General features: G+C 42.8%; 1 protein-coding gene across 5 annotated transcripts in view; it reads left to right on the top strand.

Moving 5' to 3' along the window:
* The window catches only part of SMG7 (SMG7 nonsense mediated mRNA decay factor), a 176,294-nt gene that overhangs the window by 75,066 nt on the left and 84,646 nt on the right, over positions 1-16,582 (top strand). For all 5 annotated transcript variants that reach the window (XM_030207405.1, XM_030207403.1, XM_030207401.1 and 2 more), the window contains exon 7: positions 11,705-11,855. In XM_030207405.1, the coding sequence (XP_030063265.1) occupies positions 11,705-11,855 (151 nt within the window). The remainder of the gene's footprint in view (positions 1-11,704; positions 11,856-16,582) is intronic.

Here is a 16,582-nt window from a genome sequence, read left to right as displayed (position 1 = left end):
GATGGATGACAGTATATATAACTGAAACATCAAAGCATTTTAGTGACGGTCTGACAGGATGAGGGTGGGTTAGGTGAGGGACAGGGAGGGCCGGGTGGATGAGGGACAGGGAGATATTCATGGAGATAGGAGGGTGGCAAAGCAGTACAATTTTATGGTTTCTAATGGGCTAGAAAACCTTTAAGTCCTGTCTGGTGGGTGTCAAAATATTTAATCGTTCTGACTTCAAAGGTTTTATGTTCCTGTATTGTTTTAAAGTTCCCTTTTAGTATTCTCACCATAAAATCATTGGTACAGTGTTCTGGTTTTGTGAAGTGCTATCCTACAGAGGTGACATCCTGGTTGGTACTGGCATTTTTCATATGATGTGTCTATGTAAATTAAATCTCTTCTTTAGCATCTGACTTGTTTCTCCAATGTAGCACCCTTTGCACATTTTTTACACTGAATGGTATATACCACATTGGAAGGGAAGCATGTGAAGTATTCCTTTATGTTGAATATTTTTCCTTTGTGAATGACCGGGGGGGTCCTTTGAAATGTTTTGTCATAGTTTGCAGCTGGATATGTTGTAAGGATGTCTGCCACTGTCTTCTTTTTGAGTCTATGTTGGGAGCTTACTTCTCACTAGCTTGTATTTTAAGTTGGGTGGCTGTCAGAAGGCTAGCACTGGTGGGGATTGGAATATCTCTTTCAGTAATTCATCCTCCTGGAGTAGTATCATTTATGATTTTTCTTAATTTTTCCAGCTCTGTGTTGTATGTCACTACAAGGGGGATTCTGTCTGTAGCTTTCTTTTCCTTATACTGTAGCAGATTTTCCCTGGGTGTTTTGAGGGAGGAGGCAGTATTGTTGGAGATTATTTTAGGGTTGTAGCCTTTCTGTTCGAAGGATACAGTCAGGAATTTGAGGTGTCTATCTCTGTTCCATGGGTCAGAGCAGATACGGTGGTATCTTGTGGCTTGACTGTGAATAATGGATTTTTTGTATGTGAAGGGTGGAAGCTGGAGTTGTGGAGGTAGCTGCATTTATCTGTGGGGTTTTTGTGTATGGATGTTTGTATTTACTCTTTGAGATTCTGCCAGATAGGTACTTGTGACCTGGATTGGCTACTGTTGGAAACAAGTTATTGGGCTTGATGGACCTTTAGTCTCTCCCAGTATACTTATGTTCATACTATTATTTTGGTGCTTTATGCTGGCTCTTGGTTTTATTTTGAATACAGTTTAAGCTGTTACTTAAAATGTTCCAGTCTGTTTATAGAGAAAATAATCAGATATACTATATTACATGGGTAACCCCATTTTAAATAGAACATAGAAATTATCAAAACAACATCCAGGTTGGGACACATCCAATAATTCTGGTGGTAGTTTAGAAAAGGATCTGTTGATATAGAGAAGGGCACAGCGAAGGTGACAAAATAGATGATGCCAATCAAACTTCTCCTGGACTCAAGAAAAGTTCACAGCAAGAGTTTATTATTTAAATAAATGGACTCGACACGAATCGTGTTTCGGCCACTCTGGCCTGCCTCTCGAGTCCCTGTATGGCACAGTGCTGTTGATTTTTTAGGAAAATTCTTCTCCCAATGTTGGTGTTTGCTTAACAAGACCTGGAAAATGTTGAATCAAAGAAACCTTTCAGCTCCTTTATGAATGGCACTGCTCGAAAAGCATAAAAACGCTTTTATGCTTTTCGAGCAGTGCCGTTCTTAGTATTTGGCATTCTGTTGATATAGAGCCTTTTGTAAATTATATGTAGGAATGTACTTGTGTGTATCAGCTGTATGTGGTGGGAGCAGCCATTTTATATTTCTCAACATCAAAAACATCAACAGAGGCAACTCAGCAACTTGTATGTGTATGTGGCAGCACTTAACATGTGTAAAAATATTTCAAAGCAGTCCACCAAAGCAGACTATTCTAAAAAGGTTTTTATTTCCACCACTTCAAAGTCACCCAGTGTGGCCACGTTTTGCCTTCCTAGAGGCATCAGGGACTGCAACTATATGGCAAAACGTAGAACAACATCAGTGTGTTAAAAATAGTAAGTGAATAGAGATATAGTTAACATTTTTAATACTGCATTACAAAAAAAAAATGCAGGAAAAGAAAAGTAATCCTATAATGAAAAAACATTACAAATCAAATCTTCAAGTCCACATCAAGAGGAAGATTCTGGTTTACATTAAATGAGAATTAAGGAAACAAAAAAAGGCAACATATCATCCTATAAATCCTATAATGCAGATCTAAACTCCATCTTTATCTTGATTCACAACTACTGCGCCATTTACAGAAGAAAGAGTTTATAAATAGTTGGAGAATCTGAAGTTGGACAAAGCTATGGGGCCGGATGGGATACATCCCAGGATACTGAGGGAGCTCAGAAAGGTCCTGGTGGGACCTAAATATTTATTTAATAGCTCTTTAGAGACGGGACAGTTTCCGTGGGATTGGAGATGAACGGATGTGGTCCCTCTTCACAAAAGTGGAGGCAGGGAAGCAGTGGGAAACTACAGACCGGTAAATCTCCTACATCAGTGGTAGGAAAAATAATGGAGTCACTGCTGAAAGAAAGGATAGTTCACTTTCTAGAAGCCGACGGGTTACAGGCTTTACCAAAGGAAAATCCTGCCAAATTAATTTTATTGAGTTCTTTGACTGGGTGACCAAAGAACTGGATGAAGGACATGCGCTAGATGTAATCTACTTGGATTTCAGCAAAGCCTTTGATACGGTCCCCCACAGAAGACTCGTGAATAAGCTGAAAGGGTTGAACTTAGGACCGAAAGTGGTGAACTGGATAGGAAACTGGTTGACTGACAGGTGGCAGAGGGTGGTGGTAAATGGAATCCGCTCGGAGGAAAGGAAGGTGAGCAGTGGAGATACACAGGGGTCGGTGCTGGGGCCTGTTCTGTTTAATGTATTTGTGAGAGATATTGCTGAAGGGTTGGAACGAAAGGTTTGCCTTTTTGCAGATAGAAACAATGAGAACGGATTTCGAAAGGTTAGAAGAATGGTCGAGGGTCTGGCAGTTAAAATTTAATCTATTTAAACAAAAGGGGATATAGTACTCAAAACCAGAGCACTCCTAATGAAATAAATTATTTAATGTGCTCCAGGTGATTTTTTAAATGTCAGAGTCTTTATTATGACAAACCACCACCATCATATATACACCCTCTTTGTTGCTGAACAAGCTCAGTCCCCCTTACATGGTTTATATATCAAATATTCACATACACTGTGAAAGCTTCATAACTAATACTAATATTTGAGCTAAATTATCCATTCATAGCCTTCACACCCTCATAGAGCATTACATATTCAGTCTGCCTATTGTCTGAACCCAATTGTCCACAAATAAGCAAACAATTTAATGGTCTTCTATCACCATGCGCACATTAGATCTAAATGAACGCAACTCAAGATCCCATTTTGATGACACTGTTCCACAGTTTCATGCAGCAAAAAAAAAAAAAAACGCTGTAAAAAAAACTGTCAATCCACGATGAAATGACACTATTTGTTTCAGAGCAGGCAGTTGTGAAAACCTTTACTCCTCTATGAATTGGATCAATTTGCTGCCTTTATAATGATGTTTCATCGTTTCAGGAGAGCTTTGACTCAGGAGAGAGACCTTGGGGTGTTGGTGTCCAATAATCTGAAGGGTGAAAATGTGACAAGGTGACGGCCGTGGCCAGAAGGATGCTAGATTGCATAGAGAGGGGCATATCCAGCAGAAGAAAGAAGGTGTTGACGCCTCTCTACAAGTCGTTGGTGAGGCCCCACTTGGAGTGTTGTGTTGTTTTGGAGGCTGTATCGATGTAAAAAGACTTGAAGCGGTGCAAAGAAAAGCTACAAAAATGGAATGAGATTTGCATTGCAAACCGTATGAAAAGAGACTTGCTGACCTTGGAAGAAAAGAGAAACGGGGGTGACATGATACAGACGTTCAAATATTTGAAAGTTATTAATCCGCAAACCAACCTTTTCCGAAGACGGGAAGGCAGTAGAATTAGAGGACATGAATTGAGGTTGAAGGGGGGCAGACTCAGGAGTAATGTCAGGAAGTATTTTTTTCACGGAGAGGGTGGTGGAAATGTGGAATGCCCCCCCCCCCCCCCCCCCCGCCCCGCGGGAGGTGGTGGAGATGAAAATGGTAATGGAATTCAAACATGCATAGGATAAACACAAAGGAATTCTGTTTTGAAGGAATGGATCCATGGAATCTTAGCGGAGATTAGGTGGTGACGCCTGTAATTGGGAAACAAAACCGGTGCTGGGCAGACTTCTACAGTCTACGCCCTGATCGTGACTGAATAGATAGGGATGGGCTGGAGTGTAAATTTTAAGGGACTTCAGCGTTAGCTTCAGAACTTAGTACTAGAGTGCTGGGCACATTTCTACGGTCTGTGCCCTGAGAATGGCAAGGATAAATCAAACTCTGGTATACATATAAAGAATCACATACCATGTAAAATAAGTTTATCTTGGTGGGCAGACTGGATGGACCATACAGGTCTTTATCTGCCGTCATTTACTATGTTACTATGTTACCGCTTTATTAAACAGAAAAGCCTCTAGCTGAAACTTGGCTCAAAATATCTGACGATATGATTTTAAAATTATTGTGTACTGCTGGTTATAGTATATTACACTTACCTAGCTCTCTTAGAAAGAAGGGAGGTGGGGTTGCTTTAATTTTTAAATCCTTTTTTAAAGTTACTCTTGTGGATTTTGTGAACATTCCAGGTCTAGAGTTAATTGTATGTGAGGTTGCTGGTGATAATTTAGAAGGCACATGTTGTGTTTTGTTTTATTGCCTCTCTACATAGATAGAGGTTAGGGAAGATTTTTATAATATTTTAGCAAGGAACTCCTTGGGTTCTGATCATATTTTATTATTGGGGGATATTAATTTACATTTGAAGGATACTGCTAACCATGAGTTAAAGGATCTTTTAGATTTTCTAGGTTCACTAAATTTGTCTTGGCCTAAGTTTTCTTCATCTCATGAAAAGGGACACCATTTAGATTTGTTAGCTTATTTAAAATCTTATAATCTTGGAAAGTTAATTCTGTTAATTGAAAATCACTTGCTTGGTCAGACCATTTTCTGTTACAGTTTAATATTTACTGGCAGGAAAGAGGTAAACAACATTTGTCGTCTTGTTCCACAATGTCTACTATGGGCAAAATTGCCCAGGATATATTTTGGCTTAAAATAGAACAGAATTTATTGCTACAATATTGCACTTATCGATCAATGGAATCCTTTTTTTGAGGAGGTTCTAGATAATTTTGCTCCTAAAAAGGAGAAACAGGTTAGAGCTCAAAGAAATAATCCTTGGTTTTATGATGAGATAAATTTTCAGAAACAGCTATGTCGGAAATTGGAACACCTTTGGCAGAAATCAAAATAACCTGGGGATAGATTATAATGAAGAAAAGCAGTTAGTTTTAATTAATTAAAAAATTATTAAGATCTAAGAGGAAACTTTACTACTCACACCTAATAGAGAAAGAACTCTTGAATCAGAGAAAGTTTTCAAATGGTCAGTTACTATATAAAACCAACTGAAGCATCTCAGACAGTTAGGTAGTCTTCTCCCTCTGCACAGATGCTGGCAGACTATTTTAAAGAATAAGTAAGTTACAAACAGAAATAGCTCAATATAAGTCATTGAATCAGTCTCTGACTGATCATCAAAGTTCTGATACTCTTATCCCTGTGGATAGATGTTGGTTAGATTTTAAAACTATTTGGATGATTTAACTTCCATTGTTTAATTGATACAGTTCCTCCTATTGTTCACTGGACATTTGTTCCCCCTTATTTGATGAGAACAGCCCCAAATTTATTTCTGACTTATTTATTGTCTTGGATCAATGCTTATCTAGCTTCAGGTAAATTTCCCATAAATAAAGTGTTAACTCCTGTTATAAAAGATAATAATGCTAGTATTATAGATGTAACTAATTACCGTCCTTTTGCATCCATTCCCCTATTTAAGATTTTGAAGGGTTTAGTTACAGAGCAATTGAATGATTTTTTTTTATTAGCATATGATTTACTTCATGATTATCAGTCCGGTTTTCGGAAGTGATTCTCAACCAGTGGATAACAAATTGAAAGACTAAAGTTCTTTGGTTTAAAAATCCTTGGACTATTACTCCAAATGTGTTTGAAGTACAAGAAGGGCTGGGATTCTTTTCCTGGTACTTCCTTGTGCAAAAGAAAACAGGGAGGATGCGTCCCATCCTAGACCTAAGGGCCCTGAACAAATTCCTGGTCCGAGAAAAGTTCGAGATGGTTTCTCTTGGCACCCTTCTCCCAATGATTCAGAAAAATGATTGGCTATGCTCTCTGGACTTGAAGGAGGCTTACACTCACATCCCGATACTTCCAGCTCACAGGAAATATCTTCAGTTTCGGTTGGGAATGCAGCACTTTCAGTACCGTGTACTGCCATTTGGCCTAGTGTCAGCTCCAAGAGTTTTCACAAAATGTTTAGCAGTAGTCGCAGTGTTGCTAAGCAGACTAGGAGTGCATGTGTTCCCTTACCTCGACGATTGGCTAGTGAAGAGCACCTTGGAGGACGGTGCTCAGTAGTCCATATGGATGACTGTTCAGGTGCTGGAACTACTGGGGTTTGTAATAAATTACGCCAAGTCCCATCTCACTCCTGTTCAGAAATTGGAGTTCATTGGAGCACTGCTGGATATGAGGACGGCTCGAGCCTATCTCCCCGAGGCATGGGCAGACAATCTTTTGTCCCTGGTGTCCATGGTTTGAACGTCTCAGCAGGTCACAGCTCGGCAGATGTTGAGACTCTTGGGGCACATGGCCTCCACAGTTCATGTTACACCCATGGCACATCTACACATGAGATCTGCTCAATGGACCCTAGCTTCTCAGTGGTTTGAAGCTGCGGGGAATCGAGGATGTGATCCAACTGTCCACTGGCTTTTGCAACACTCTTCAGCGGGACAATCCAGCCCATCTTGATTCAAACAATCAGGTTGCGATGTACTACACCAACAAGCAGGGGGGCACCGGATCGCACCCTCTGTGTCAGGAAGCCATCCAGATGTGGCTTTGGGCACGCCGTCATGGCATGTTTCTCCAAGCCACTTATCTGGCAGGCGTAAACAACAGTCTGGCCGACAGACTGAGCAGGGTAATGCAATCTCACTCGTGGTCGCTGAATATGGGCGTTGCCCGCAAGATCTTCCGAGCGTCAAGACACCCCCTCGGTGGATCTTTTTGCCACTCAGACCAATCACAAGGTTCCTCAGTTCTGTTCCAGGCTTCAGGCTCATGACAGACTAACGTCAGATGCCTTTCTCCTACATTGGGGAACAGGTCTTCTGTATGTGTATCCTCCCATACCTCTGGTAGGAAAGCCTTTGCTGAAACTCAAGCAAGACTGCTGAACCATGATCTTGCTCGCACCCTTCTGGCCACATCAGATTTGGTTCTGGAATTGCCCTTTGAAGAAACATGGAGATTGGAATGTTTTCTGACCTTTATCACCCAGAATGAGGGGTCACTTCTACATCTCAAGCTCCAGTCTCTGGCTCTCACAGCCTGGATGTTGAAAGACTAGAATTTGCTTCCTTAGGTCTTTCGGAGGGTGTCTCTCGGGTCTTGCTTGCTTCCAGAAAAGATTCCACTAAGAGGTGTTACTCTTTCAAATGGAGGAGGTTTGCCGTCTGGTGTGACAGCAAGGCCCTAGATCCTCTCTTGTCATACACAGATCCTGCTTGAATACCTTCTACACTTGTCCAAGTCTGGTCTGAAGACCTACTCTGTAAGGGTTCAACTTAGTGCAATTAGTGCTTATCATCAGCGTGTAGAAGGTGAGCCTATCTCTGGACAGCCTTTAGTTGTTCATTTCATGAGAGGTTTGCTCTTGTCAAAGCCCCCTGTCAAACCTCCACCAGTGTCATGGGATCTCAACGTCATTCTCACCCAGCTGATGAAACCTCCTTTTGAACCACTGAATTCCTGCCATCTGAAGTACTTGACCTGGAAGGTCATTTTCTTGGTGGCTGATACAGCTTGTAGGGTCAGTGAGCTTCAGGTCCTAATAGTGGATGCACCTTATACTAAGTTTCATCACAACAGAGTAGTCCTCCGCACGAACCCTAAGTTCCTGCCGAAGGTGATGTCGGAGTTCCATCTGAACCAGTTAGTTGTCTTTCAACATTTTTTCCCCGTCCTCATGCCCACCCTGGAGAAAGCAGTTTGCACACTTTGGACTGCAAGAGAGCATTGGCCTTTTACGTGGAGCGGACGAAACCCTTCAGACAGTCTGCCCAGTTGTTTGTTGGTTTTGATCCCAACAGGAGGGGTTGTCGCCATTGGAAAACACACAATCTCCAATTGGCTAGCAGATTGCATTTCCTTCGCTTATACTCAAGCTGGGCTGACTCTAGAGGGTCATGTCACTGCTTATAATATCAGAGCCATGGCTGCGTCGGTGGCTCACTTGAAGTCAGCCTCCATTGAAGAAATTTGCAAGGCTGCAATGTGGTCTTCAGTTCACGCATTCACATCACACTACTGCCTTGAGCAGGATACCCGACGCGACAGTTGGTTTGGGCAGTTGGTGCTGCAGAATCTGTTTGGGGTTTAGAATCCAACTCCACTCACATAGGCCCTTTTTATTCTGTTCCAGGCTGCATTCGGAATACTCCATGTGTGAGAATAATTCAGCCTGCTTATCCTCGTACTTACCTGTAGCAGGTATTCTCCGAGGACAACAGGCTGATTATTCTCACAATCCCGCCCATCTCCCCTTGGAGTTGTTTATTTGTGTATTCTTTTGGACTTAACTAAGGTACTCGCAGGGTGGGCGGGAAGTCTGCGCATGCGCAGTGCGCCGCTACATGCGCCGCTATATGTGCACCAGAAGGCTCTGGCAACTTTTCTGCTCTGGCGTGGATTGCCGACCCCGTGTGTGAGAATAGTCAGCCTGGTGTCCTCGGAGAATACCTGCTACAGGTAAGTATCTTCGCTTTTATCTCTTGATTATTGTAATGTGTTATATTTAAGTCTTTGAGCTAAATTACTGAAGAAACTTAACTAATTCAAAACACCTCGGATTGATTTATGGACTGAAAAAGTTTGAGAGCATTTCTTCTAATATTGCAAGACTTCATTGACTTTCAGTTCAAAAAAGAATTTTATTTAAGGTAGTCTGTTTAACATTTCAATCCTTTTACGGTGTAGGGTCTAAACTAATGACAAATCTAGTGAGTGTTTCTCTTTTCAGATTCTCTTCTCATCTATAAAATCAACTTGTTCTCCTATTAAGGGGTGAAGCCCTTTTTCTTTTTCAGCAATTTTTTTGGAATTCTCTTCCTTCAAGTATTAAGAATTGAGTTTTATGGTTTTTGAAAAAAAAAAACTTAGACGTTTATATGTGATAAATGATAATCTTTTATGGTTAAAAAAAAAAGTTTTTATTTGATAAATGATCATCTTTTACGTTTTTTGATGATGATATTTTGTTATATTGTATTAATTTTGGTTTGTATGTTGATTGTATTATGTTGTATAAACTGTGCGGAACCCCTTTTGGGGTCTTTAATGGTGTATATAAGTCGTATATTGGTGGTAATGGGGGGGGGGGGGGAGTAAATAGTTTTTCACATCACTGTAAGTGCCTTCTAAGTGCCAACATGTAGAAAAATTAAACGCCTTTCTCCAAACCAACTTCGTATTCCTTCCGCCTGACCCTGAAGGTAGCAGGCCCCTTCCTTTGCATGTTGACCCCATCCCCTGCCCAAGAAGGCCAACCATTTTCCTGTGGCAAAAATCTCAGACCTCCCCATTCCCCAATCCTAACTCTGGTCTTACGAAGTGTCCCTGCGGTTTAGTGGGGCAGAAGGGATGCCTACATATTTATCACCTCAATACTCCTCTGGACCAAAATGGCTGCTGAGACTTCTAGTTGTAATACTGTAGTTCTACCATTAGGAATTAAACTTCCATATAAGGAACAGGGTGTGTGAGTACGGAGGCGGTTGAAGCCGCCTGGGTTGGGGGCTCTGCTTGAGGTTATTTTTCACTGTGGGGGGGGGGGGGGGGGGGGTCGGTCTCCAGATATAGTGCACCACATGTAGAGGGGTTGCCTTTGGGGGAGGGGGGAGTATTACATTCGAGGAGGGTTTGCTATCAGGAGCAGGCAGTTGGCATGGGGGTGGAGGTTGGTATCATTAGAGAGAACTACCACTGATCGGGGCCCTTTGCAGAGAGAGCAGCAATTTTAACAACATTAAAGGAAACATAACCCACACTTACAAACTGGCATTCCATATGGCTTACAATAAAAATGTAACGACATCTAGGAATTCCATAATAAAAAAGCACAAAACATCAAATTATTCTATATAAAAATGTCTTCAACAGTTTTCAGAATAAAAGACAATTAGACTCCTGCCTTAAAGATAGGTTGCTGCCTGATAGGATAATGTACTAGTATGTAACCCATGAAATCTAACGGTATTAAAGGAAGGAAAGCCTAATAAAAATATTTGCCTACTCATTCGTAAAGATGAATCCTGCAGCCATTGAAATTGAGCTTCCATATAAGAAGGCAAATCGCCATAAAAAAATGTAAAAACAAAGATACAAAGCTTAAAATATATCCGACATTCAGCTGGCAGAAATGCGGCTGCACCAAGAAAAGGCGTAATTTTAGCAATTTTTGAAAGCTGCTCACACATCTGTGTGTGTATGTATGTATATAGGGTAATGGAGAGAGAGAGAGAGAGAGGAAAAAAAAGCAGTAAGGGAAGGAAGTAATTCACTGTGCACAGCTTTGGCAATTAGTATTAAAATTTTGAACTGAGTCCAAAAAACAAACAAGCCAGAGAGCCAGTGTAACCTTGCTAACGTGGGTGAGATGTTCAAATCATCTGACCCCTGCTAACAGACATTCTGTTGACTTTTCAGCAACTTGCAATGAATGAAAACAGTATAATGACAGGCCCCCAAAAAGAGAGTTGCAATAATTAAAATGACAGTACTAAACTCTGAATTACCATTCTGAAATTACTGATGTTCAACAGATCTCGAACACGAAATAAATGCAATTTGAAAAAAAAAAAAAAGACAGAATGATCGCCTTTAATTGTGTTCTAGTACACAAGGTTGAATCCAACCAAACTCCAAGATACCATAATTCTTTCAAAATTAGAATCAAAATTCTGTCAACTAAACAATCGGTTGTTAAAGTAATCTATGTGCATAAAACCAAACATAGAGACAGATCGAAAGGACTGTTTAAGTGAGACAAGAAATGGTAAATCATCAGCATAAATCTTAAAATTAATATCTAAACAAGAAACAAAACCTTATAAATTGGTAGCACATATAGATTGAACAACAGCACTGACAAGGCAGAGTCTTGAGGCGCTTTAATAGCAGTTTGCATCCAGGTAGATCTCTCAACCCAAGAAGAAACCTAAAATTGTTGATTCATCAACAAAGAGCTAAACCAATCATGAACTTGTCTTGCTATACCCAAAGATTTCAATCTATCTAATAGGATTTCATGATTAAGGATGCAGCTGAGGTATCTAGATATTCCATACTTCAGTCAAATCCTGCACGTATAGAATCAGTGATATCAAAAGTGCTGCCTTTATCCCCTTGATTGACAGGTCTGCTTTTTCATTTTTAGGTCAGCCTTACAACCAGTTGGCTATTTTGGCTTCGTCCAAAGGAGACCATCTCACTACCATCTTCTACTACTGCCGGAGCATTGCTGTGAAGTTCCCTTTCCCAGCAGCATCTACTAACCTGCAGAAAGCACTCTCTAAGGCACTTGAGAGGTGAAGAGCTGCTTCTTAAACAGATTTGTTTGAAAAATGTTTAACTTATTACATAATAGATGTTCCTGTACACCCTTACCTCTCCAGCCATGCCCTTTGTCAGCGAAACATGCCTTTGTGCTGTGCCTAGTTGTATACACTTTTCATCTTGTTTCTGGAGCAATGCAGGGTTTTGTTTTGTTTTTTTTGTTTGGTTTGGGTTTTTTTTTCATCTTCAGGATAGAAATCTGATTTTGCTGACCAGTTATTGTTTTGATGGTCAGTGCTGCTTTGCAGAATACCTTATCTTGAGTCATCATTCTAGTTCTAGTGGGGTTGAATTGAGCAGTTATGATCAGGACTTCCCTAGGAAGAGAGATTTGACTGTTCAAAAGTGGTCTCAGAAGTATATCAAAAGTGGGGTGGGTCAAGTGCTTCCAGATGAACGCCAAGAAGAGAACTAGGATCATTCATGGTAATCCTCTAAAAGGGATGGTGGCTCAACTCCCTGATTCTGGCCTTGGAGCCTTGGAGAGGGGGATTAAGTCTGGTCTGCTCTATAGTATGCTTGGGCTTCAGGAAGGAGGGTAGATTAATTCTGCCATAGTGATAGTCCCCACTGGCCAAGGTTCCTTGCCACTGAGACATGATTTTGTAGGGAAGGGGTGGGAAACGGAAAAGAATCTGAAGGCACTGGGGAATAAAAATTGTATTAACCCCCCCCCCCCCCCCCCCCCCCATAGTTTGTTTATAAGTACCTTGAGTCAAGATTTCACATTGTTTTATATGATAAAACTCTATGTGAGATGGTTTAGCAGCAATAGTACCAGTTGGAACACCCAAGTTTGCAACCGGGCTGGCTGGAGATGCTATGGAAGCAATATCAAAGCACCTGAGTGTGCAAAGGGCTTTCCAGCTGTTGCTGAATGCTAACATTTAATGGCTTGGACTGAGTGCATGTATACCAGGGTCTGGAGAAACTTATGGTCTGTGCCTCCTGACCAAGGACCGTTGCTTTAGTGACCGGGCTATAAAAATGGGGATAATACGCTGGATATCTGTGAATGAAATCTTATGATGCTGTAGCCCAGTAAAGACCAACTCTAACTGAGTAACCACAAGTCATAATACTGTTTCTTACAGAACAAAATAGCCTCAAAGTGCTAAAACTTCTGAAACTGTAAGATACCTAAAAGCTAAACTGACTTCTGCTGTGCTTACTGCAAAAGCTGTTCCATATCCTCAGAGCTCTAGTGCTCCCGAGGCTCCTGGTAAAACATTGCCTGTGTCTCAGTTATATCTGACAGACTCATTGCCAAAACTATAATCATATGTCTGGTCTGCCCCTTGCTGCTGAACAGTTGTTGTTTTTTTCTCTCACAGTGCTCTTCTCCTTGGCTCTATTAAAGACCACCCCAGTGCCTCAGGCAAGTCATCTCTTAAAGGGGCAGTGTTGTAGAAGCATAAAGCTCCTGCAGAGAACCTTTAGCAATCCTGGCAAAAACTCTTCATGCCTGTCTTCAGGTGCAGTAGTCTGTTCCTGATAAATCCACGTTTCCATTCCCTTGATCTCCAGTCTCAAATACATCAGAGCTTAGCTAACAATGTTCTACTTCAATCCTTCATTTCTCTCTTAGAATCCTGAATCCAGCCTAGCAGATCTCCAGCTTCTGTACAAATAGAGGATACATTACAGCAAAAGTCTATTAGATACTCTGAGCCAAGAGATGATGACCATTCATTATTCCAGCTTCATATCTGGTAAAGAGAGAGGTTCAGTACAGCAGAATTGAGACACAGACTCCGTTCCTATTCTCCAAGGATGCTCTCAGAGAATCAGCAGGTGTACCCATTAATGCCAGTCTTGAAATTCTCCAAGAAAAGATCTGTCAGAATCCTTTATCTACTCCTGCTTCTTTAAAGGGATTAGAATATACAAATTAAATCTAAACTTGTCCAGGTCATGACAAGATTCAACTACCTCATCAATCTGTAGTATCAGAATCAGCACTTGATTCAAAATAAGATCACATTCATTGGAGCCTCATCAGCTTCATATCTTGCATTCCCAATGTGCACAAATACAGAATGCTCTTGCACATGTTGGAACTTCTTTCCAAGATGTGTATTCCCTTCCTCACCAAATGCTACCAACTTGAATGAATTTTATCTTCCTCGTCAAGTCCACTCACATGATGTTTATGAGTAGCTGCAAATGCAATAGCTGTATGTAGAATGGCATGGTTCAGGACATCAGCTGGATGAGAGGACATTCTATGATTGCCTTGCTGATGCTTCCTTTACTGGAGATAGTCTTTTTGGGGATAAGGTCAGAGACAGTTTCACAAATATCATTGTTCTATTTTGAGAGCTTTCTTTGATAAATCAGGAGTGAGTGTTGAACTCTGGGAGGCCTCAGTCTAACTCCTATAGAAGAAATTATCAACCCCAATTTACTCAGCAGTACTTCCAAGGGGTGTTTTCAACCATACTCTCACCACTCCCAAAAGCAGTTACCGCAGTGTACATAACCACATCAAAGACCTAGAGAAAGGAAACAGCCTTCCACCTCATCTGATTTTACCTCTTCTTTTTGACTATCCAAAAGTTGGAGGGAAGGTAGCATGTTTCAGCAAACAGTGGCAAAAAATTAAGAGACAAATGGGGTTCTCAAAAACATCATAAGTTTGAATTCTCCGAGGACAAGCAGGCTGCTTGTTCTCACTGATGGGGTGACGTCGACGGCAGCCCCAGAACGGAATTCTCCCTAGCAACAAAGAGTTTGCTAGCCTCACGCTCCCGTGCGCATTGCGCATGCGCAACCGTCTTCCCGCCTGAACGCGAGCGTGCTCCTCAGTTTTGTTTTTTCCGCGGCTCGGGATGCTGTTTCGCTGCTGTTCTCTGCCCCAGAGACCCCTCGCTGCGGGTTTACGGACTCCCCGTGAGTTTTTTTTCGCCGGTTTTTTGGCTCTTTTCGCTTTCCGCGATCTTCTGTTTAAAAAAAAAAAAAGAGTAGAACTTTGCTCCCTTAAGTTTTCTTTCTTTTTCTTCGGCGGCCATTTTGGGCCGCCCGTGCGGGACCCCTTTTTTCTTTTTTTGGTGTCCTTTGTCTTTCGACACCATCGCGTTCGACCTCGCCAGTGTGATTTTGCCGCCCATGTCTGCGAAGTCTACCAGCGGCTTTAAAAAGTGCATGTCGTGCAACTGGACAATCTCGCTCACTGACAGACACGTTTCGTGTCTTCAGTGTTTGGGAGCTGGTTATCATCCCAACGCCTGTACTTTGTGCCTCCAATTGAAAAAGAGGACTCAGGCGGCGAGATTGGCTCAGTGGAACATTTTGTTCGGAGGCAGATCCGGTCCTTCGGTATCGACGGAGTCGGCGATATCAAGGTAATCGCCGGTATCGATGTCGGTACCGGTGACTGCATCGACGTCCGAAGTGCAGGTAAGGGCTGTCCATAGGTCCCATGCTGGTGGCAGTGAGCCATCGAGTGGGTCTCCACCTGCCTCGAGGACTCCTGTTCTACAGGCCCCCCCCGGGATCGACCTTCGGACCCGGCCCTGAGGAGGCATGTGGATTACACGTTTTCCTCTTTGGTACCGGAGGGTACCGTTGGCGTGCTTCCAGGGAAGGCTAAGAAGCATCGCCATCGGTCACCTTCCTGCCACGGTACTGAGAGCTCCGGGACACCAAGGACTTCGGCACCCGAAAAGCGCCAACGCCGGGAGGATCGCTCGCCCTCCATTCAGGAGGTGTTGGTGCGCTCTACCCAGGACAGCCGGGTACCGACTCCGAGCCGCAGACAGGTTCTGTCGTCGTCGCCTGTACCGGCTCCTTTGCCTTTCTCTGTAGCTACTCTGAACGAGAGCCTCCGGGCCATACTCCCAGAGATTCTAGGAGAGCTGTTGCGACCATCTCCGGTACCTTCGGTGCTTGCATCGTCGGTACCACAGGTGCTTGCGCCGTCGGTACTGTTGAGGGAGGCAGTGGTTGGCTCGTCGCCCGTGGTGTGGTCTCCGACCCGGTATCGGCCACCACCCAGGTTGACTCCCCACTGACGTCGCTGGAGGAAGCTTCGTCGCCTGCAGCTCGGGGGTCTTCCTCTCAACACCGCCACGAAGGACATCGTTCCTCGGCGTCGAGACAGGCCCGGCTTCGGACCGAGGTTCACCAACTCATGTCCGATACCGATGGAGAGGACTCGTGGGAAGTGGAGCAGGACACCAGGTATTTCTCGGATGAGGAGTCCTGTGGTCTGCCTTCCGATCCTACTCCCTCACCTGAGAGAAAGCTTTCTCCCCTGGAGAGTCTTTCCTTCTCTTCATTTGTCCGGGAAATGTCTACGGCCATTCCCTTCCCTGTGGAGACAGTGGATGAGCCCAGGGCTGAGATTTTCGAGGTCTTGGACTATCCATCTCCACCTAAGGAATCCACCACAGTTCTTCTTCATAATTTCCTTAGGCAGACATTGTTGACGAACTGGGTGAAGCCATTAACTACTCCCCACATTCCCAAGAAACTTGAGTCCCAGTACCGAATCCACGGGGACCCAGAGTTAATGAAGACCTAATTGCCTCATGACTCTGGGGTGGTGGATTTGGCCCTTAAGAAGGCCAAGAGTTCTAGGGATTACGCCTCGGCGCCCCCTGGGCGTGAGTCTAGAACTATGGATTCTTTTGGACGAAGGCCTACCATTCTGCTATGCTCGTGTCCAAAATTCAGTCTTACCAGCTCTACACGAGCA

This window comes from Microcaecilia unicolor, chromosome 6 (genome assembly GCF_901765095.1).
Source record: "Microcaecilia unicolor chromosome 6, aMicUni1.1, whole genome shotgun sequence".
Classification (NCBI taxonomy): domain Eukaryota; kingdom Metazoa; phylum Chordata; class Amphibia; order Gymnophiona; family Siphonopidae; genus Microcaecilia; species Microcaecilia unicolor.
This window is presented reverse-complemented; position numbering and strand designations above follow the sequence as displayed.